The sequence below is a fragment of the Melanostigma gelatinosum genome, assembly GCF_949748355.1.
Source record: "Melanostigma gelatinosum genome assembly, chromosome: 18".
NCBI lineage: Eukaryota > Metazoa > Chordata > Actinopteri > Perciformes > Zoarcidae > Melanostigma > Melanostigma gelatinosum.
Window position 1 is genome coordinate 13,792,516 of NC_136651.1, and position 22,897 is coordinate 13,815,412.

General features: G+C 43.8%; 1 protein-coding gene across 1 annotated transcript in view; it reads left to right on the plus strand.

Annotated features, from left to right (window-relative positions):
- The window catches only part of epha5 (EPH receptor A5), a gene marked incomplete at its 3' end in the record, with an annotated part of 47,730 nt that overhangs the window by 21,272 nt on the left and 3,561 nt on the right, over nucleotides 1-22,897 (plus strand). Inside the window, exons 4-15 of the mRNA XM_079289286.1 lie at nucleotides 73-411; nucleotides 9,522-9,646; nucleotides 11,003-11,092; nucleotides 11,318-11,387; nucleotides 11,541-11,643; nucleotides 14,867-14,934; nucleotides 15,518-15,643; nucleotides 16,623-16,808; nucleotides 17,329-17,390; nucleotides 20,189-20,256; nucleotides 20,349-20,490; nucleotides 21,580-21,729. Coding sequence (XP_079145412.1) covers nucleotides 73-411; nucleotides 9,522-9,646; nucleotides 11,003-11,092; nucleotides 11,318-11,387; nucleotides 11,541-11,643; nucleotides 14,867-14,934; nucleotides 15,518-15,643; nucleotides 16,623-16,808; nucleotides 17,329-17,390; nucleotides 20,189-20,256; nucleotides 20,349-20,490; nucleotides 21,580-21,729 — 1,529 coding nt within the window. The remainder of the gene's footprint in view (nucleotides 1-72; nucleotides 412-9,521; nucleotides 9,647-11,002; nucleotides 11,093-11,317; nucleotides 11,388-11,540; nucleotides 11,644-14,866; nucleotides 14,935-15,517; nucleotides 15,644-16,622; nucleotides 16,809-17,328; nucleotides 17,391-20,188; nucleotides 20,257-20,348; nucleotides 20,491-21,579; nucleotides 21,730-22,897) is intronic.

Here is a 22,897-nt window from a genome sequence, read left to right on the forward strand (position 1 = left end):
ACTGATGTTCACAGTTTTTGTACTTTTATTCTTGGATATGTTGCTGTCGTGACCTCTTTCCATCTCTCTCAGGCCCTCCGTCTGCTCCACGTAACGCCATCTCCAATGTCAACGAGACCAGCGTCTTCCTGGAGTGGTCCGTTCCGATGGAAACCGGCGGCAGGAAGGATGTGCGCTACAACATCCTGTGCAGACAGGTATTGCCCGATGGAAGGGGCTTGGAAGAATGCGGCCCCAACGTACGTTTTCTGCCACGCCGCGTCGGCCTGTCAAACACCTCGGTCATGGTGGCCGACCTGCAGTCACACACTAACTACAGCTTCCTGCTGGAGGCTGTCAACGGGGTGTCGGAGCTGGCCAAAGAGCACGCCAAGCAGTATGTGTCACTTAATGTGACAACCAATCAGGCAGGTATGTTGCGCCGGATCTGTCACAACTGTCAATACTTTGTTTTGCCAATCACAGCCTCCCCATGACTTCTCCAATCAGCACCACAGCTGTCCTGTTTTTGTTTGTTTTTTCCCCCGATATTCAAGCTTATTCTGAACTTCCCAACACAAATCACCATTTTGTCTTTTTCTTTTTACCTCGTTATTGAGACTTCCACACACCAACCTGCAAGTTGGATTTCTGGCGCAAATATCTTAGTTTGGCAACAAAGACACCAGATGATCAAATTATCACGATCATTATTTTTCCAACAAATCTGTCGCTGCGTTAATTGTGTCTCGTGCGCCATCCTTTCAGTGAATGAGGGAACATTGCACAGTGGAAAGCTATTTTTGTTTTGTTTTTGCATTCAGAGTCATTGGAAAAGCAGCTTGGTCCCCTCAATTAGGCAACGCATTCCATCAACAATCTTTGCAGGAATCGGGACCACAGTGAAAGCTCTTGATTTGCAGGGGGTGTTTTTTTCTGCCTGCCTATCAAAAATGATGAATCAGGCAGATGATGGGCAAGTTTGCATGTTGTTTTTATGCTGGGAAGTACTTTTATTCATCAACTCTAAGCAAAAAAAAAAAAGCAACCTTTAGCTGGTATAATGTGTTGCACATGCAGCTGCTGGGAATATTTCATTATCTGCCGTGCCAGAGCAGCTTAGAAGTTCCGTGTGACTGTAAAGTATGCTTGAGCAAGGCACTAAACCAATAACACTAAAGTGAGCAGCACAGTGGTCAAACATAAAAGACCACTCTAACATGAGACAATGAAAGAGTCCAACTACTCCCCATAGCTGTAAATAGTGAAAGCTTTGCTGGCTTTTGTTGTGAAAAATAAAGCTATCTTTCACACCCAGGGCAGATTTAAGAATACGACGAAAGCTCTCAGAGACGTTTAGTTATATCAATATCCAGATTTATTATATCAAAGCAATAGATTCGTTATCAACAAAGTTATTCAGCCAACACAATTAAACATGCATGGGCTCTAATGATTTTCCTCGCAGAGGTCCACCATAAGACACACTTCAACACTTCAGCATGATCCTTAATATATGGGGTCCGCCCCCTTGATACATTAGTCAAAGTCAAAGATGCAAACGTATCACGTTTAAGCCGTGTATTACGCTTGGTTGGAAGCCGTGAATGTCCATTCACCTTTGGCCCCTCCCAATAGGCGTTGGTTTCCGTCAGTGTGAGTGAGGTGTTGTCGACTGCGGGGGGGTGACTGGTTTAATACAGCCCGAGGCTGCTGGGCCTACTCTACGCTGCCGGCCCTGCTCTTGTGACGCAGTTAAGCCAGTGATCTGCCAGTAATCTTCCACTGCTGCTCTCTCGCCCTACTGTCTCATATGAGTACTGCCTGAGTCACTATTAAAGCTAAGACTATTTAAGCTGCTATAAGCTACTGGTTATTAGAACTGCAAATAAGCTAGTGTTTAATTAAGCTGCATATAAACTAGTTGCTAATTAAAGCTATTCTATCCCTACTAATTGCAAACAGTAGAAGGTGTAACCTATTACACCTTAAAAGGAATATTTTCTCAACAAATCCCTCTCTTGACGTCTGAAGGACGTCACTTTCTTTACCTTTCTGTCCTGTTACACGCATGTGTCTGGCTCTGCCTCATCTGACCCTACCAGGCTGATCTGCTAGTCCCATGCGGGGTAGGCCCTATAGGGAGGGGGTGGTGGTGGTTCCTTGGAGAGGGCAGTGGTGATGAGACGGCTAACCAAAGAACGAATACAGGGTATTATACAACATCCACATGATACCAGTATTGCAATGAACATTCCCGCTGACACTGCTATTGACAAGATCAGGTCTTTCCATTTTCCAAACATGGTTTCCATCCACTTTCCAAATGGATTGTCTATCCCTGATGCCTCCTGCATTTCTTTTGACAGTGCCTTCAGACTATTCAGTGCTTTGGTGACTGAACCGTCCGGCGCAGTGTTGTTGGGGATGATAGTGCAACACAGGTCTCCAAACATTGAGCAAACACCCCCTTTTTCAGCTAACAACATGTCTAAAGCCATTCTATTTTGCATAGTTATAAGAGAGGTCGGCCCGAGTTGTTCGGCCATCCCTTCAATTGCGTCCCTAGTAAGGTTAGCAAGACGCAAGACATTGTAATGAACATAGTTTATGCGGTCCACGTTTTTGTTGGGCGTGATCGGAAAGAAGGCTGCGATTATGGGGATGTTTTCAAAACCTGCTGCGACTTGATCTGCTAGTTTGTATTCGTTAGGAACGCCTCTTGGGATGCCTATAGAGTCTATATAGGTGGGGCCTTCGGTGAGCGAGAAGGTACTTAAGGTAACCCCTCTTTTGATGATGTGTCGCCTTCTGCGTTTGGTGAGAGAAGTGGCTCGATCGCTGGGTTGTGTTAATCTGCGACCTATTAGGGTGAGGGGCATTCCGAGTCTGACCATTGCACAAGTCCCAATGGTTTTGGTCGCTTCTATTCTAGGCACTAAGCGCAGACTTCCACAGTAATAGAATAGACCTGCTCTGGCCCAGGGCCCAATGTCTGAGCCATCGCGGGTCTCACTGCACCAATCAGGGGAAATTTTGCCCACATTCAGCTGTGGTCGTTATCAACAAAGTTATTCAGCCAACACAATTAAACATGCATGGGCTCTAATGATTTTCCTCGCAGAGGTCCACCATAAGACACACTTCAACACTTCAGCATGATCCTTAATATATGGGGTCCGCCCCCTTGATACATTAGTCAAAGTCAAAGATGCAAACGTATCACGTTTAAGCCGTGTATTACGCTTGGTTGGAAGCCGTGAATGTCCATTCACCTTTGGCCCCTCCCAATAGGCGTTGGTTTCCGTCAGTGTGAGTGAGGTGTTGTCGACTGCGGGGGGGTGACTGGTTTAATACAGCCCGAGGCTGCTGGGCCTACTCTACGCTGCCGGCCCTGCTCTTGTGACGCAGTTAAGCCAGTGATCTGCCAGTAATCTTCCACTGCTGCTCTCTCGCCCTACTGTCTCATATGAGTACTGCCTGAGTCACTATTAAAGCTAAGACTATTTAAGCTGCTATAAGCTACTGGTTATTAGAACTGCAAATAAGCTAGTGTTTAATTAAGCTGCATATAAACTAGTTGCTAATTAAAGCTATTCTATCCCTACTAATTGCAAACAGTAGAAGGTGTAACCTATTACACCTTAAAAGGAATATTTTCTCAACACTTTCCTTTTAAATGGAGATTCAAATTCATATGGGCTTTGGGAGACCATTTTTTAAAATGTTTACGGGTGTTATGGGCCTGTGTAGTTCATTTGATTTGCTTGTAATGAAATGGGCAGCACATGGCGTCATGAAATGAGAAAAACATGAGACTAATGCTCTCCTTCCCAGGGCTTCCATCTGTAGGGAAGGCTGGAGAAAAGAGCCGTTTTTGAAGGAGTGTTTGTTCCCGTTTGTTGAACAAATAGTTCATTGGCAGACTATTAACTGTCGGAAGTAGCAGCAGCAGCAGTAGGAGAGAGAATGAGAGCGGGCAGATGGTTGTCTGACAGTCAAGAGTAGCGACGGCCCTCTAACTGTGTTGTCATTGTGCCCGTCTGCAGACTGAGTGGATTACACCAGACGACAGAATCCACATTCAGTTCATTGGAGTTGCGGCTCGATTAAAGTTAGCAGTCACTGGACCATGTAGAGATTCGGATCTACATTCGATTAGATTACACACGGTTGGCTGAGTCACAGACGGATACAATGTGCAGCTCTTTGCCATGGATGAGGCCAAGGCTAGGCTAGGGTGTGTTTTTATTTCTGTCGATGTTGGATAAATATCCTCTCTTTAATTTGGGAACACAATAAATCAGGAGCACCGCTGAGTTTGTGCAGCGATCACTAGAATAACATGAATTAAAGGACATGTTGTGGTTGAAAGGTTGTTGTGTGCTGCGCCACTGACCACGTCCAGCATGATTGACAGTTGCCAGAAGTTTTGTTGCACCTAATTAAACCACACCCAGCCGGGATGTCAAGGTGTACAAAACCCTCCAATGTGAACTCATCTGTACTCCTCATATTTTGCCTCACGGGCAGAAGCCCCTGGCGTGGTAGCGTTTTGTGGAGTGTCTTGATGCGTGTGGTTAACCTGGTGAGTTTAGGCAAGGAAACCACTCAATAAGGGTAGGTTTGGCTTAGAATAAGATCGTTTGGAGCCTAAATGCAATGTCTCTGTCCAGAGATCATGACCCGGTTAGTCGACATAATCCACAGAACTTGTTATGAGCAGTTTCATGTAGGAACTGTGGTAATAGGTCATGATTTATTGAGAGAGGCATTGCTGTTGAGTTTTTTTAAATACATTTTTTAAATACATTTTTTTCTTACAGGTACGAGGGAAAATGTGGATTTTGATTTAGATGTGAACTCCTCGCTCTCAAATGATTTCCCAAAGTAATCAGAACAATCACGTTAACAATAATCCTGAAGCATTAATCGTAACGAGCAGTTTAACATCCTGCCTCGCCTCTCTATGACAGATCTAATTACGCAATGAGGACTTTGATCAGCGTTGTAAACATCTGTGTTTTTTGACTGAGCTTCTGCTCAGGAGGGTAAAAAGGCACGAACAAGATACCAAGACCGAAGTCGTGCGAAACGGGGGTCGACGGGTAGTCTCGGATAGACGGAGACGGAGAGAAGGAGTCGGAGGATCTGCCTTTTGATGTGTGGGAAGTGTCACCATCGATAAGGGATCCGTGAAATAGGTGATTTCACAGTGTTCCTGTGAAGACCTGCTGAATATTAAAGTGTCGGTACTCGTGAGGAGGAGAGGTGAAAGGCAGGAGGGAAGGACAGAAGACCAGGATGGAGGTAGAGGAAGAAGCTGTGGAAATGATGGGGGAGGTTTGTGATGAGGAAAGGAAAGGTGTAGGAATTAACTTACAAAAAGAAAAAGAAATTCATGAATCCAAACCATGAGAACAAATAATCGAATTGACCACACATCGTCAATAATCACAGACAATTCAGTCTTTTGTCGGCCGATAAGCTTGATGGTCATGTAATGGCTTCCTGCGGTAGCTCAGCTCTATTATGTCTTTCCTCGTGCCCAGTTTTGCATGTTGTTCACAGTGTGGGAGCACTGCGTGGTAACTGCGCACTAAATGCTCCCATACATTGTTTGTGCTGTTGTTGGCAATTCATCAAATGAATCGTGATGCATTACCTTGTGGGCGGTGAAAATAAGAGCCCAGCCTGGTGCTCTGCCCATGTGTCTTACTTTTGCTTTTAGTCATGTATAATAGATATAAAAGCAGTGGGGTAGCGAGGTTGTTTGCACTGAAACTGGAAAAAACGCTAATTTGTGAGTGTTTTAGCTCTATTTTTTAATGTATTTAGTGACTCAGAATAACATTTTTGTACCACGTGTACATTTGGAGTCTCCAAATGTCCTTTTGGGACATCTGCCTCTAGAGTCACACTTCAATTTGAGTGTGAAAGTGTTGGTACTTTCACAAGAAACTTTAATCAGCAGTTTATTCTCTTTTTGCTTTACCTGATGTATGCGTATAGTATGTTTGGCTTAGGAGCCATTTTAATTTAGGTATGTCATTTTCGGTATTTTTTTTTCTCCCAAGCAGGAAGTGGAAGACGTCTTCAAAGACTGATGACACATTTGGTAGAGCAGAGCAGAGGAGATAGGCTGTAGGAAAGAAGCGGGCCAGGGTTCACATCGTCCATATTGTTTCTTAGAACGTTTCACTTTATAAGAAGATTGCTTTCCATCTGGTTGAGTTTGTACATTCAGTCTTCTTTTAAACGCATTTTCCTGTGAATTATACCCGACAGGAAATACAGAAAGAGAGATGGGGAATGACATACGGCAAAGGTCTGGGGACGTTGCAGTTTATGGTCAGACCAAGAAGGCGTCCTGTACTTCCAGTAGTCTTCCTATTATGATCTTTATGAATTCCTGATTGACTGAAATATACCGGTTGCCACCGATAAGATTGCAATATGTTGCGTGACGGATGAGTTTCTAGGCTGCCAAATGACTGTCACTGTTGCAATTGTATGAATGAAAACATGAGAGCGGGATGAGATAGAGCAGGTAGACAGGTGTTTAAGTTTCAAATAAAAAAATAAAAGATGAGAGCAGCTCCGGTGCTTTACAGCCTTAATAAAGCCATCTCTCTCTCTCTCTCGTGGTCTCCCATATCGCTTTCATTCTGTCTCTGGGTCTCTCTAGCTGTCACTCTCCGAGGGTATAGTTAAAGGATAATAAACCAGGTAGTTGAAGGTCTGTATTGATTTCAGTGATGCTCCGGACAGATAGCGGTCTGAGAGGCTTATGTTCTGCACGGTGATAACGGTGCTCTTATCTGAGGCTTACACTGGAGGGCTGCACTCGTCCGCTGAATAGCTTTCTCCACCTGTCCCCGCATGAAATGGAAGCTTCGGCTCGATTGGGAAAACAGAAAATGACATCACAGACGTTTTAAAATTAGTTTGTGGAGTGCGATAGCAAACTGTAGGTGCTCATTAGCAGATGTAACAGGCACTGGAAGTGTTCGAACCAGCGAGTGCGATTCCTCTGTCTTCCTTGCTGCTAAAACCAAAGTGTTGCTTTCACCACGTCTCTCCCTCTATCTCTCATCTCTCACTTTCTTCCCATTTTTGTCAACCCTCTCGCTTTTCTTCCGTCTCCTCCTCTCGCACCCCCCTCCGTCTCTTCCAGCACCTCCCACCCTCAAATCCCACCTCCCACCCTCAAAGTTTCTCAAATCCGTCGGGTTTTAAAACACTAGTTAGTTTAGTCTCAGTCGCTGAGTTGTGGCACTCATTGTGTGGCTCCTGTTGACTAAGATTCTGCCTTCGGGTGTTTAAATATGGACGTTGCGCGTCTGTGCTGTTTTTGGTATTTGGTGAAAAGGAAAGGTTAGGGCTGAGAAGGAACAGATACAAATGACATGATGATTAGATCCGTTAGTATATAAACAGAATTACTTATGCCTGTGAGGGCCAGAACTGCCCCACCGTGAGAGCGAGCCTGTACGCACGCGGTGCTGCAGTCTTCAGCAGCACCGCATCGCAATAACGTTACCGAAACTGGTTGACAATTAAAAGGAATTTAATCCTACTGAAGCAAATACAAGTATACAGTGAAGTACACGACTTCTATGGAATATTAACCGATTTAGCCCCGTGCAAAAAACTCTTCCCAGCTCCTCAGGAGACACAACCGTCCCCTGGAAACTTAATGCCAGATGAGAGGAAAATACTTGATTACGTCCCTCCCTCATACAGTTCGAAACTCCTCCCATTTTGTCCATCACAATTCCTATTGGCTAACTCCCAGGTCCCAGGTGCCCCCTTTAATCGCCTGTCTAAAAGCCTCTCTGTCCCTTCGCTCTTAATACATTCTATATAAAAGATAAGACTTTGCACCTTTTGGCAAAAGCTTCATGTCTCAAATTCTACTTCTAGCTACTAATCCTAAAACACCTTTATGCTTATCTTAATTATGCATTTCCAAAACACTTATGATTATGACTAATTATGAATTCTTAAATACGAATCATTAAACACTTTTATTATAACTTCTAAACACACAGTTCTACACTCAAATTTCTGACATGCCTTAGTTGCACAGAAGACTTTCCTAAACTAACTTTCCTCAATTAGCTGAAAATTCAGCCATTTAAATAACAAATGCAGCATTTCAGTTATTTTTCAAGAAAAAAAATCCAGAGAGCTGCGGATCCCCCGGATTGGGGGGGGGGGGGGGAAACATTTGACAGATTTATCAATTATATCAGAAAAAAACATATTTGCAGCAGGCATAATTAAAATGTATACATATTTTATTAGTAGAATGGCACATCAACTTTATTCTTATAACCCCAAATCACAAGTTTGTAGAACAGAGGGCTCTGCAATCTGCACACGACCCTCTATTCTCTATAGATATGGCATGGCAATCGGCATCCTTTTTTCGTTGGATTTCAACTTATTTTTTCATCTATTGTTACCCACGAGGCTGCTGGGAAAAGAAGCCCTCTCCTCTCTCCCATCATCACATCCCGGCATTGATAGCGTCTAAGCATTGTGTGTGTGTGTGTGTGTGTGTGTGTGTGTGATTGGCTCTCTGGTTTCAGGCTTTTAAGATGTTGCAGATAACACTTCTGTGCGACTGTCCACTCAGGATACAGTTACTGTGTTGGTAGCAATGATTTATTCCCTGTGGAGTTCTGCTGAGGCCATTGAAACCAAAACGCTGTTTAGCATTTGCAGGAGACACACACACACACACCCACACACACACACACACTATCAGGATGTTGCCTGAGGGAGCATTTTGCCTGGTGAAAAGCTCTTTATGTGTCAGAGACTCTCCAACTGTCCCTCTGAGAGACGGGCCAACAGTTCATGTTACAACAGGATGGTTCCACGATTGATGTGAACGCACACAACTGAGCTCACTTGACATCAGAACTTTAAAGAATAAATTACCAAAAAATCTTATAATGGACATTGGAACTTCGCAAAGAGCCTAAAACAAACCGTCTTTCCCCCCTGTAATCAAACGTGGTACACTAAAAGCTGTGTGCCAGATGTGTGGTGTCATCGTTGGCTTCATGGGCTCCTCTGCCAGCAGCTACTGAACAGCAAGATATGAAGGGATAGTTTAATTAGGCACAGGTGGAGCTTTTTTGCCAGATTGCAGACAACCCCCTTCTTTTCACCACCATGTTTGAAATCATTTTTGGTCTTTTTTTTTTTTTTAATGATTTTGTTCTTTGATGTTTCGTCTTCGGTTTAATATTTCATAACGTACAACAGTCCCAGCAAGCATTACAACTAGCTCTGTGCATGTACACATCAAAGCATGAGGTGTCTTCAGAAGAGGGATGTCTTATAGAAGCTGATGGTACCCAACCGGTTTTACAATGCTTCCCTTGTGTTGATTAGGATGTTATGTCAGTCGGGATAATACTGGAATTAAAAATAACAATGCACTGGCATGCTTCATATTAAACTGCTGGATGTTCACTAATGTTCCTGAAATTGTATTATGTCTTTTTATCTTTGTGTGTTTGCAGCACCGTCCCCAGTGAGTGTGGTGAGAAAAGGCATTACGGGGAAGAGCAGCATCTCCCTTTCTTGGGCGGAGCCTGATCGGCAAAACGGCATCATCCTGGAGTACGAGATCAAGTATTTTGAAAAGGTAAAAATAATTTTGCCCGTTTTACGAAACTACGTGTCTCTCTCCGCCGAGTATTTTACCAAAGCTCACATTTACACAGATTACGCAGAGGTATTGATTTTGCACGCACTGTTATGCATAAGTGTATTTTACTTTTTCTTTACGATTAGTGAAGAGCAGAGCTTCGTCTCGCTGCTTTGTGCTGCCAAAATCAACACAACATTAAAGGACCTTGTAGTACCTTTGACTTTCAAATTAAGGCTGTATTCGCTGTAATGAGCCCTGTCGGCAAATTTGTTTGCGTGCGCCATTTATTCAACGTGTTCAATTTGTGGAAACGTGTTGACAAAGACTGTTCAAATTGCCTTCAGAAATACAGCTGAATATGCATTTAATTTAGTGTTTAAAGTGGCCTCTAAAAAAACCTTCGCCTCAAAAAGACTTTCATTTGACAGAGCTATAGCTGTGTGGGGGTTTTATTTCCTCTCTTTTTCAAAAGTTGGATTTGGGGAGAGGCAGGAATTCGATACTTCTATTCAGATCATTGTTCCTGTGCCCTTCCTCTTTTCTCTCTTTAGTCGCCCGCTGTCGTCTTTTCTGGGAAGGTCAGAATAAAGGTATACAGGAGGGCAGAGCAGGGTTTGTGGTCAGTGGTTAGCTAATGGCTTCTGGCTAATGGAGGGGGCATTTAGCTGTGTTTAAACCCGATGTGGTTACAGTTGGGAAACTGATCCTTACACACATGCTTTTACACACACACACACACACGCACTCACACACGTTCTACAGGTAGCTTATAGGGATGCACCGATCTGTCTTTTTTCAGTCCCCTTACCGAAACCCGGGCTTTGGGTATCAGCCGACACCGAGTACTGATCTGATACCAGTGTTTGATGAATGTGCTGTATGCCTCACCGTGTGGAGGTGCCCGAGATCATTCTTTTATGTTTAAGGGCTGGACTTAAACATTGCTTTCCTAACTTTATAAATGTAACAAATATAGATAATAGATATGAACTAAAAAATAATGAATCGTACACCAGCAACTTGGTAAAACAATTGAATTCAATTGTAAACCTTTTTAATGAAGCGACACATTGGTCAAATCTTTAAACAGGAAATCGAAGAATATAGTTCAATAGATGGACCACGGTGTCCCCTATATCCAATCCAGCTATCTGAATCACTTTCTGCTTTTATATCTAATATCGGTGCATCCCCAGTAGCTTAGCCATACAAATGTGCTAAAGAATAAGGAACATGTGCAGGCGAGAGGACGCAAATGTGCAATATCTGCAGCAACAAATGATCATCAAGGCTACAAAACATGTATTTAATGCAAGTTGATTAATTACAACTCCTCCGTTTCTCCCACAGGAACAGGACTCCAGCTACACGATTATAAAATCCAAGGAGACTGAGATGGTGGTGGAAGGCCTGAAGCCCTCTTCAGTCTACATCTTCCAGGTCAAACATGGGTTTAAAAAAACAAATAAATAAAAAAAGGCATTGATGAATAATAATGTGAGGACAAAAAGCACTGTAGTCTGAGGTGAGAAGAGGTGAATTAGCAATTAGATAGAAGTTGTTGAGTCAAAGTTTCAAATGTGTAATGCATATGAATATATGTAAAAATGGATATGCTGTGCTTTTTACTGTAGATGTGATATATTTGCATATGCTGCATTACAGGTGCGAGCCAGGACCTCAGCAGGCTATGGCGCATTTAGCCGACGTTTTGAATTCCAGACCAGCCCTTACTGTGAGTACACCAGAGAGAAGGAGAGCATGAGCATACAAGTTCAACTTGTACGAGACTACCACCTGCTTTCTTTTTTTGGAGGCTGCTTGTACAACAGGTGGGCTTTTGTTTGTGTCCTATTTGTGTCTGATCCCACCTCTTTTCCTCTGGCAGTAACCGCGACCAGTGAGCGCGCTCAAGCTTCGATAGTAGCGGTGGCCATCACGTTGGCTCTGGTCCTACTGGCGGTAGTCGCTGGATTCCTGCTCAGTGGACGGTAAGTCCTAAATACACACCTGCAGGAACACAGACACACTCATGATACGGTGTCCGCTAATCTCAAGATTGTCGGTTCGGTGTTGCGAGTGTGTGTGTGTGTGTGTGTGTGTGTGTGAATGAGCGGTTGGATTAGACCCTGATGAGCACGTTGGCATCTGGCCTCTGCCGTCACTGTATGAATATGTGTGGGAATGGGTGCTATATGAATGCAAGTCCATTTAAGTCCATTCAGGTGATGAGCAGAACATGATTGCATGCTTTAATTTTTAAAAAAACAACACATAATTTCTCTCAGTCTCTCTGAAAATGGCTGTATTCACCATTTGAAGCGCTTTGTTTTAGCGCCTGTCTCTTTAAGACCCCCCTTCCGAAAAAACAGCCCAGTCTGCGTGTGATTCCTAAACGCTTCCGGTCTTCCTCATCTGTGCTATCATCTGTGCTCTCGCCATCTTCTCAGGATCACTGCAGCTGGGGACTCACTGTTTGTGTCAACAGAGTTTAGCAGCACTGCTGACTGTAATCTTGTGACCTTATGGAAGTCCCGGCAGCTCGTTAAAAGGCACAGTGTCTTAATACTGTCAATTCTCTGTGATTTGATACTTTCACAATATTCATATAGCACCTAGACCTGCTTAATGATATAAAAAAAAAGACGTAAGGATGTAAATTCCACTTTATACAATATGGGACATTTAAATGCCATCAACTGTGCTGACCTAAATGTCTGTAGTGACACCCCTCATCCTCTCATCTTTGGAGCAAGCGGCATCATTAGACGATGAGACTAAACGCTCACTTCAGGGAAATAATGGCGAATACGTTTAACAAGCAAAGGACAATGTGACGTAATTTATTCATTCTGATGAAAGAGGCTGCTCTGCGTGAAACCTCTAAATACAGTTATTATCATTTATTTTACAGGCGCAACAGTCATGAACATTTCTCAATGTTGGCATCGTCAGAGGTTATCCACTTGTCCTCCTCGGTCCTATTGCTGACTAACAAAAGAATGAGCAATGCCAAAACTAATTTGTGACCCAGATCTTTCTGTGTTGCAGAAGCAGCATTATGGGATTAGATGCGTGGCTTGAGGTTAGAGATTTGTAATAGGTCAGGAGGATTCAGGGTTTTAGGTTCGAGCTTCGGCGATGATGCATACAAGCCAGTGGAATCTTCTCAATGTCTGGTGTCACAACTTTGCTCTGTTTTACATCAGCGTTTAGCACTCTGTACATTACACACTGCATTCATGTTGTATCTGCAACCCTCCGGTCTCATGTGACCTTCACTTAATGGGGTCTTGTAATTGGTACAACCAATTTTCTGATTTCCTTTTCACACACGCGCACACGCACACACACACACACACACACACACACACACACACACACACACACACACACAAAAGATACATGAATGCAAGTACTGTGTATATCAAGGGAAGCTTTCAAACACATGCAGAGCATGTAATCCCTGGCCTGCGTAAATGTATGCAGTGTTGAGAAGACATTCAGCCTGTTGTTCTTATATGATCTGATGTCCATGAATGTTTTATTTTTTGTTTTTGTTTTTTACCGGATTCCATCTTCGTAAACCTTATTTTACTGTGACATGTATCTACTTAAGTTAATTAACAACTATTATGTCCAAATGCCATTACTGAACCATAATTAATACAGCTGAGGGCAGTTTTTACGAAGCTCAGAGTCTGAATTCATGTAGTTATTGGACAGCAAGATCAGACGGATAGACAGTGGGGGCTCTGGTAATGTCCAAGGATTAAAGAGCCAATCGGAAGGAAACGGTGGTGGTTTTGTTTTTTGGGAAGAGGATCGCTCTAGATTCGTGTGGGGGAGGAGAGATGGAGGAATGCCAAATTTTCCAGCGATGGATTTGGAACACAAACGCCACAGACCCGCCTCCAACCACTGTATCTCTCTCATGAGCGTGCTCAAACCCCTTGACTCAACAGATCCAGCAAACCAAGCCGCCTCGGGCAGACACACATGTAGAAAATGCACAGACACACACACACACACACGCAGACTCCCCTCCCACAGACTGTCCAGCTGCACGTACTGAACCCCTCCAGTCAAGCCTGGCTGTCCTATGGACATGACCCTTGTGTGTTGTGAGCTTTTTGTTTTCAAACTCCAGAAAACTCGGGCATCTAAAACATTCAGTTGAGTTTTGGTTTTACAACTACAATAAAGTGAATCAATGCATTTTCCTCTCATAATATACCATTTTAAATGTGTGTCTCTGTGTCCGTTTGGTCATATGTTTGCATGTGCGTTTGTGTGGAACATCACGTTTATCAATCCTCCTGTATAATCTGGGTCATCTCTGATTATCTGTGATGCTGCTTGTCCAAATCTTGAAACGCGGAAGCTTTGAGCGCAGACACAGATACACAGCGGCACAACAAACAACTTGATACCGGTTTTGGCCTGTACATCAGGGGAGACGCAGACCCAAGAGAGAAGGATATGACATGGATGCAGACAGAAGGCCGTGACTGAAGGAATTTCTCTTCTATTCCCTTCTCCTTTCGGGCAACTTGATAAAAAAAAAATCATTATTTTATACGTAGCCTTTTTCGAAAAAAAGCTCAAGACCGCTCTCGCTCCTCTGCCAAAAGTCAGAGTTGATCGATTGACGAGGGCTTTCTTTGAAAATGGTATTATTTGAAAACTGCAGTCCTTTGCTGATGTCTAAAAGGCTGGAAGTTTTCAGCATTTTCAGCAATGTTTTTTGTAAAACCTTGAAATGTAAGTGAGCAGAACCTAGGAGGACATAAAAAGCTGATCTTGCAGTTGGAACCAAGTGTGATCGTTGCCTTGTGTTGGCCAGGATTAGCTTTTTATGTGTCTGGGACATTTTATGGTATCTTTATGGGATCTCTGTCTGGTACCCTTTTCTTCTCTCTCAGTGTGAATGCCACTGTTTGCTTTCTGTTTAGATAGACAGTAGATCAAATGTATAAGGGCGTACGGCATTTTTATACCATATCAATTGAAAATGCATGTACTGTGTGACTGAAAGTGAAGTGTTGTTATTGTTTTGTCAACCCCCTGTAGGTCATCAGTATGAACCATTAATACACATATATGATAAGGTGTTCTGCCTTGAAACAGCAACATGTCATGCCGTGACATGTGCACATATCAAAACTATGGCATGACATTGACTGCGATGTGTTTGTGTGGCCTCCCTCTCAGGCGGTGTGGCTACAGTAAAGCAAAGCAGGATCCCGAAGAGGAGAAGATGCACTTCCACAACGGCCACAGTACGTTAACGGAGCCCGAACTCACTCCGTGTGTGTCAGTTCATCCACAGTTTCCACTACATGTACAGTAGAGGGTTCAGACTGCGGTCATGTCTGTATGAGTTTGTTCATCCCCGTAGCCGTGTGTGTGCGTGTGTGTGTGTGTGTACAGTTGACATTGTTTTGTACTAGGAGCTATTCTTTAAATGACACGGCTACAGACCAGCTCGGTGGCAGCCGTGTTGGCAGAGGACACACTAAAGCTATGATGATTTATAGGCCATGACAGCTTAATATAGTTGGCCACATTTTTGCCGTCGCATCCGGCCAGCCATCTGCTGGCATCACAGCCGACCATGACGCTCAGGAAGAAATACCAGTGTGCCATCACGGTTACATTGATTCATACTCCAAATGAATTTGAATTACTTATCATGCCGACAAAAAGCAACTTAAAGTGATGAATCATAATATTTTGTTCTCGTTTTTTACTTAGTCAGTCAGTAGACGAGTCTCAGTAGGTCAGTAGATTGAGTCGGAGTCGAGTTTTTTTTTATAAAAGGTCGAATAATCATAAGGGAGTGTACTGCGTGTGTGTCTGCAGTAAAGTTCCCGGGGGTGCGCACCTACATTGACCCCCTCACCTATGAGGATCCCAACCAGGCCGTGCATGAATTTGCCCAAGAGATTGATGTCTCGTTCATCTCCATAGAGAGGATCATCGGAGCTGGTGAGTCAACTCTGCGTGTGTGTGTGTGTGTGTTATACTCGTTCTTATTCCTAGCGGCAGTTTGGGGCTGATTTGGCCACAATAATGTCTCACAGAATACATTATGGTTCATTCTGAAGTGAACCTGTTCAGTAAAGCGTTCTAAGGTAAAAAAATACTATCATCTTGTAACCGCTGAATTTAAACAATGCTGTATTCATCGACTGTATAGTTCGGCATTCTGGCCATCTCCATCTTGGTTTTTGGCAGTCGTCGTTTCCTTCTTTTTCAACACTGAATAAGACATTTGGAGCCGACCAAAATGTCAACTTCTATACAACCAAGCTTATATTTGTAACCAGAGGAGTTGCCCCTTGATGGCCATCAGAAAGAATTCATTTAAAAGTCACATCTGCATCGGCTTCACTTTTCAGAGCCGGAGATAGTCTTAAAACGCACTCAATGAGCAGTAATAACCATGATGATTCTGTCATGTTGCATAAAATGTAACCATTTCATTACCTCTTAAATTGGGCGAAATTGTTTTTCTTCCACCTGCATAAACCTGTTGCATTCATCATTGCGCGCCGTTGTATAGAAGCACACTGACACGCATACTCAATTAAGCCAAACACTGCTAGGAAATGACGGCTTGCGTGGCTATAAATGGTGTTTGTGTCCCGCTGACAAACATGTCTATTTGCAACGTGTGCTGTGCAGCAGCTTAACTTCAGTTCAACACTTCTTTTGGATTCTATGTATCTATCTGTTGCGATATTGAAAACTGAGTCGAGTGATGCTTGCCCGATTATTTTTTTCAGAAGTCAAAATTTGGTCGTATTGCAACTCCGATCACAAGAAACATAAGAAAATGATTACAATTGCACAGAAAAAAATGCATCAGCTATGAAAGGTTTGCTTCATCGTTGGAGAAGACTTTTGCAGATCGAGGTGGGCTGAAATGTTACGGCCACAGTTAAGCTCTGTCTCTTTGCCACAGGGGAATTTGGCGAGGTGTGCAGCGGACCGCTGAGGCTGCCCGGGAAAAGAGAGATCCAGGTTGCCATCAAGACCTTGAAAGCAGGCTACACCGAGCAGCAGAGACGCGACTTCCTGTGGGAGGCGTCGATCATGGGCCAGTTCAACCACCCAAATATCATCCGTCTGGAGGGCGTGGTCACCAAGAGTGAGTCATCACCATGTCTGTTTCCAGTCAGACTTTGCACTCTTCGTTTTTTTGTTTTTTGGTTGCGAGCCCGAGAATGGCCCTGCAGGATTTAGAACATGCGTCACAATGCAGATTGCTGCGGCTTCTCATGTGACAGTTGTACTGTGTAGATGTTTGGGAATCTCAAGCTGAACTCGTCAGACGCTGCCCTGATTTCTTCAGTCTATACTCTGTACTTAGTCAGGGTTCTTCATCCGTCAGACCCAGCTGTTCTTCATCAGTCAGCTTTGGATGTGCTTGGACAGCTCCAACTGTGCTTTACCAAGCGCAGTTGTGCTTCGAGTTGTACTTCTGAAATGACCTTTCCTCTGACATACCATTTATGCATATGATGAATACAGTAATAACAAAATGAAATGGAATACATTTCAGAAAGCTCCACAATACCCATTCTGAATAGCTGAATCCATCTGCAAGAATACAAACAAATATGTGCTGTTATTTTCCTCCTGTTATTTTCTCATATCTTGCTTCGCAGGCAAGCCGGTGATGATCATCACTGAATACATGGAGAATGGATCACTGGACACTTTCCTCAAGGTAGGACGGAGGGGGACACGGGTTGTTCAGAGAATGGAATCTGGGGAGAAGGGAGTGAAAGATGATAAGGCGATGGGAAGGAAGAGTGTGATGTTTATAGACAGGAGACGGTGGATAAAGAGGATAATGATTGGGAGGAGCAGGGTGTGGAAAACCACCGCTGATTCTCAAGAATCCATTTAAAATGAACCGTTTTCGCAGCATATTTGTGGTATATCAAAATGAAGTGGTGTCGGCTCTCAGACACAGTTCTGTGTTGGTCTGTACTGAGGTAATTGGCAAACGGGCACGGCTGGAGAGCCACCACTTGCGGATATGCCAAATTGGGCGACAGTTATCGCAGGGGTGGGAAAAAAAACAACGAAAACGTTTAATCCTGTTTGAAAGAAAAATACATCTATGAAAGCTGTTTTCGGTGGAGATAGACGCACCACTGTGGGAGAATATGTCCACCAAAGCTATCATTATTCCAATTCGGTGCCTCATCATTCGACACTTTCGAGCAGAAATGAACTGGAGAAGAATATGTGATAGCCATGCATGTCTGTGTAAAGAATTAGCCTGTGTTGTGCCAAATGTGTGACTGTGAAGACGTTGGCAGGTGTCGAGGGGAAAGCAAAGTTACTTTGTCATATACTGAGGTTGGCGGGCGCGTTCTTTCTCTAAGGCCGGTCTACACGGTGCAGACTTTGAAGTTACTCTATCATTTTCTTTGTTTACTAGCCCCGGCTGCGAGACAGATCACTTTGCCAGAATATATGAAAGACATCTGAGCACTCGGTGCTGGAATCACATCTGCTTTGTCTAGACAATTTGGACTTCACCGAGTGGAGAAGGTGGGCTTATAATGAAGGCTGGCAAACCTCTGAATTAAGTGATCCCTCTCCAGAGAACTTAAGTCTATTCACTGGTTACAATGGCAAGATGCTCAGTTGGCAGACGAGGCTAAATCCTGTGTGGGGAAAAAAAAAAGAAAGGGTAAACTCCTGCAGCCAGATGGCTAATTGAGAGATGAGAGAAGTAAGGTCACGTGATTGCATGATGGAAACGGCTTATTTCAGCGCTGCAATTATGGCAATTTAGGAAAGGTGAGGAATAATGTGGCGGGGTGCTGGAAAAGCAATGCAGACTGAGACCTGAGCAAGATGTTCTCAACCGGAATGTGTGGAATGGGAGGATGCTGTGAGACAAAAGACAAGAGGACGGATGCGCTGCAGGGCTGTAGTCAGTGGAAACCGCTGCCCGGTGCGTCTCGGGGAGTGATGCTGCTGGATGGCAAAGGGAGGCAGAGGAGCGGGCAGACCAGCAGGCGGAGCAGCCGGACAGCCCTGTGAAGTAATTACATGGATGGCTGGTGTACTGAGGCTGGGTAGAAATGACACAGCCATGAGAGAAGCAGGGGGCTGGACTGGCTCCGGGATTAAGGGTCACAGCTATGGACAATGCAGTATAAGGCTCATAGAGCTGAGGCTTAAACAGAGAAAACAAAGAGGGACCCTGGTGGAAGGGCTTTCAATGTGATGGAAACAGGAGTTACAGTGCTAAAATGTACAGTTTGTATCAGTATTGATACACAATGTTGTTTAAAATGAAAATAACAAGCACATACTAAAGTTTCGGGGGGAATAACATTTGAAGGTTATCATTTTTGTTTTTACATCACACTTTACATGATTGTAACATAATATTGTCTTGATCAGATTACTCTTTATTTGTGTGCATGCATGGTCACTATATAGGTAGAATCACTTACTGTTCATTTTGCAATACAGTTCTTAATTAAATGAGAAAATGCTCAATAACAAAATAGGTGTTAACATGCCGTTATTTCATATAGACCTATAGGTTTATTGAATTACCAGAAAACATGTCATACTGTGACAACTCTGCGGCCCAAAGCTACATTATCTGAAACTAGCACAACATCTAACAGCGTGAGCTGAGTTTCAATGTAGGTAATGCTGGTGCCACTGGTTTTGACAAGGACGAAGAGGGCATGGAATAAAAAAAAAGGCTGCATCGACTTTAAGACTTTTTAAAAAACGGTCTTTTTATGAGTAAATCAGGGTCATACTCTGTTCTACTCTTTCGGGGAGCGCCCATCCTGACCAGCATGCAAAGGTAGAGAAAAAAAACCATTCTGTCCTTGGCAAAAAGTTCTTTGCCCCATCATCATTCTTCCTTAGTGATTAAAAAGACCTAATTATCAACCGTGGGTATGGATTTTTAAAGGTCCCACAAGGGAAGGTTAAACCAGGGCTCGGAGTGAGGAACGAGTGGCCGTGACTTGCTCGAGGGAGAACTGTAAATCCCCCACTGAGTTAAAGTTGGATATGTAGTGGTGTGTATTCGTCGCGATACTATAACTTACGGTTAATTGCGGCATTAATGGCTTTCATGCTGCAAGGCAAGTTTTAAGCGGCCGTTAACAGAATGCTGAGCTGTCATTTTACAATGCAGAGGTCATACGTGTCCTCTAGCTCACTGATTCTCAACTGGTGGGTCGCGACCCAAAAGTGGGTCGCGGACCCGTTTTCAGTGGGTCGGGGACCTTTGCCTGACAAAAAAATTATTTAAAAAAAATTATTTTGAAGGGCATTTTTTAATATATTTGATGTGTACTTTCGTCATTTGATTTGACAGTTGTTTACTACACCGAGACGTTACTACTACTAGACTTCTTGAATATAGATATACCCAAATATACCCGTTCCCTGTTCTCATAGACTGTATGCAGTGGTGTAACTAAAGATACCAGAGACAAATATCAAGTCTTTTTCTTGTTTGTCCCTTTTCAGAAAAACGATGGTCAGTTTACTGTAATCCAGCTGGTTGGTATGCTGCGTGGCATTGCGTCTGGGATGAGGTATAACAGCGACGCAAACAAACATCTATTACAGTACACATCATGAGGGCACAGTTTAGATTCAATCCTCCCGTTTTTGCTGATAAATGCAGATACCTGTCCGACATGGGCTACGTCCACCGGGACCTCGCGGCTCGTAACATCCTGGTCAACAGTAACCTCGTGTGCAAAGTGTCTGATTTCGGGCTGTCCCGAGTCCTGGAAGATGACCCGGAGGCGGCGTACACCACACGGGTAAGACTGGGCATGTTTCTATATGTATAACAGAGCTGCAACTCTTCTTTATTTTCACTGTCACTTCTGGTTTCAAGTAATCAAGAATAAGATGCTGGTCACAATTTCCCGGACCCCAAGGGAACGTCTTCAAATCGCTCAAAGTGTAGCGCTAGTGTGAAAGAGAAAGACGAAAGGGAAACTAGAGGGCACACTGGTGTGTGTTTGAGGACATTTATATTCAATCCGGTGTGTGTGTGTGTGCAGTATATTGTGTTACATCAAACTTTGGATGAAGTTGGAAACTCTTACATAAGCGTCTCGATCGAACCGAATACACACACACCCACACGCATACATACAGACGGCAGCAGGTTTTAAATTGAGCTGTGTGTCCCGGGCTGAGTGGCGTCCTGTCAGCCAGAGACTGGCTGCTTCCTGCAAGAGGAGGACCAATTAGTACTCGGCACAGTCTCTGCAACACTCAATTAGCACCGAGGTGTCACTCACCTCTCACTGCCGGGCTACGTCTCTCTCTGTGTCTCGCTCTCTGTCTCCCCCTGACAGCAGTGAGAATAACTTCATTCACAACCTTCAAATAATCAGACCTTGAGACATCCCGCCGCTGTGTTCATCAACACTGCATCAAGCTAATTTCACTACTCATCAGCCGAACACCACATTCTCCTGTGGAACTCAGCAGTCGTCCTGTGAACTTTTCTGTCTTTGCAATGAAAGCGCGATAATGAAGATGAGGAAAACCAACGTCATGTCAAGGCCCCCCAACAGTTAGGACGGGGGATTTGTTGAAGAAAATCAAACTTGGTATCATGATCATTAGTGTAATTGTAAGTTGGACCACATGCGGCACAAGTGTCTCAATTAAGGTCTGTTCTTTGTTTCCATCCTCGGAAGTTTGAATGCCTGCAGCTGTGTTTATACACACAAAACAAAAGGTAATTTGAACAAGTGTGGCACTGAGCTGTTGTCGATGCAAACATGTAAGTCTTGCTTATGTTCAGCGCCAAAACGAGTTGAAGTCACAATTCGGAGCTTAAGTTTCCTTTTTCAATCCTTAAATCTGGTGAATGTTCTCGCATGTTGTCACAGGGCGGGAAGATCCCGATTCGCTGGACGGCTCCGGAGGCGATCGCGTTCAGGAAGTTCACCTCAGCCAGCGACGTGTGGAGTTACGGGATTGTCATGTGGGAAGTGATGTCGTACGGAGAGAGGCCATACTGGGAGATGTCCAATCAAGATGTGAGTTTGACGTGACGACGTCGTCTTGGGAAATGTTTGTGCGAATGCTGCATGCTGCATGCGTTTTGTCAGTTTGAACTCGTCTTGTTTTAAACTAGTCACCCTGCAGTTTAATCAGCAAGTGGAAGGTTTGGGTTCAACCTTTTGGGCGGTGCAGGCAGAGAAAGCAGGATTGTATAGAAGCCATGAAATAGCGAATACAACTGAGAAAACGATCTCAACTCAATGTCCATTTCGTAGTTGTTCTGGCGCTTTCAATAATATCACTTGATCTTCGTCAGCAGGTGGAGTTCGCCCAGTATTTGTTTTCTTACATCTTGTATGTTTTAATCTGTCGAAATGAAATGACAATTTGCTGTTTTGCTGTTTTACGGACTGTTTCTTGGCCGCAACCAATAACTTCCTGGAGTATGGTTGCGAGCCAAGACAAAGTCTGGAAGTTAACAAATGAGATATGCCGTGATGATTACCGGTAGTGACTGGTCAGCAGATTTGTTGCCATTTGACAGAGCCGAGCTTGCCGTTTCCCCCTCCCCCCCCCCCCGTCTCCTGGCTGTAGCTTTGTATTTACCAGGCTGCCATGAGAGTGGTATCGATCTTCACGTCTAACTCTCCGCCAGAAAGCAAATAAGCTTTTCCCAAAATGTCAGACTTTTGCTTGAAGGAAATTGGAAGCAGCAGTTGAGAAAAACTGCTGCTTCAGCTGCTCAACGGCAAGTTCCAAGGTCAAGAATCAACTTAACCTAAACTGGGACAGTCCTTCTCGACCTTTGGGTTGCTTCATATCTTCATAAGACTGATCATGATAGATTTCCGATGACACGTATATTGATATTAGTTCCATATTTATCAACAATACATTTTAGAAAATGCCCATTCTCCTGTTTTAGAGCACAAAATACTTTTTTCTTGTGAATTTGGGAGGAAAAGGTGAAACACATGTTTCCTGTCCGGAGGCTGAATGGAGGTTGAAATAAGGAGGGCTGTGCAGGAACCTATTATTAGGAATCTATTTCTGCAAAGTGTGGACAATGAGAATGAATGGAAACACACGGAGAGAGTCGTTGTGTGATGTAGCGAAAGGCGCGCGTCAGCAAAAAAAGAGTGAAACAGGTGAATACACACGGAGGTGCAGAGCTAAGCAGAAAAACATGGCTGGGAAAACAGC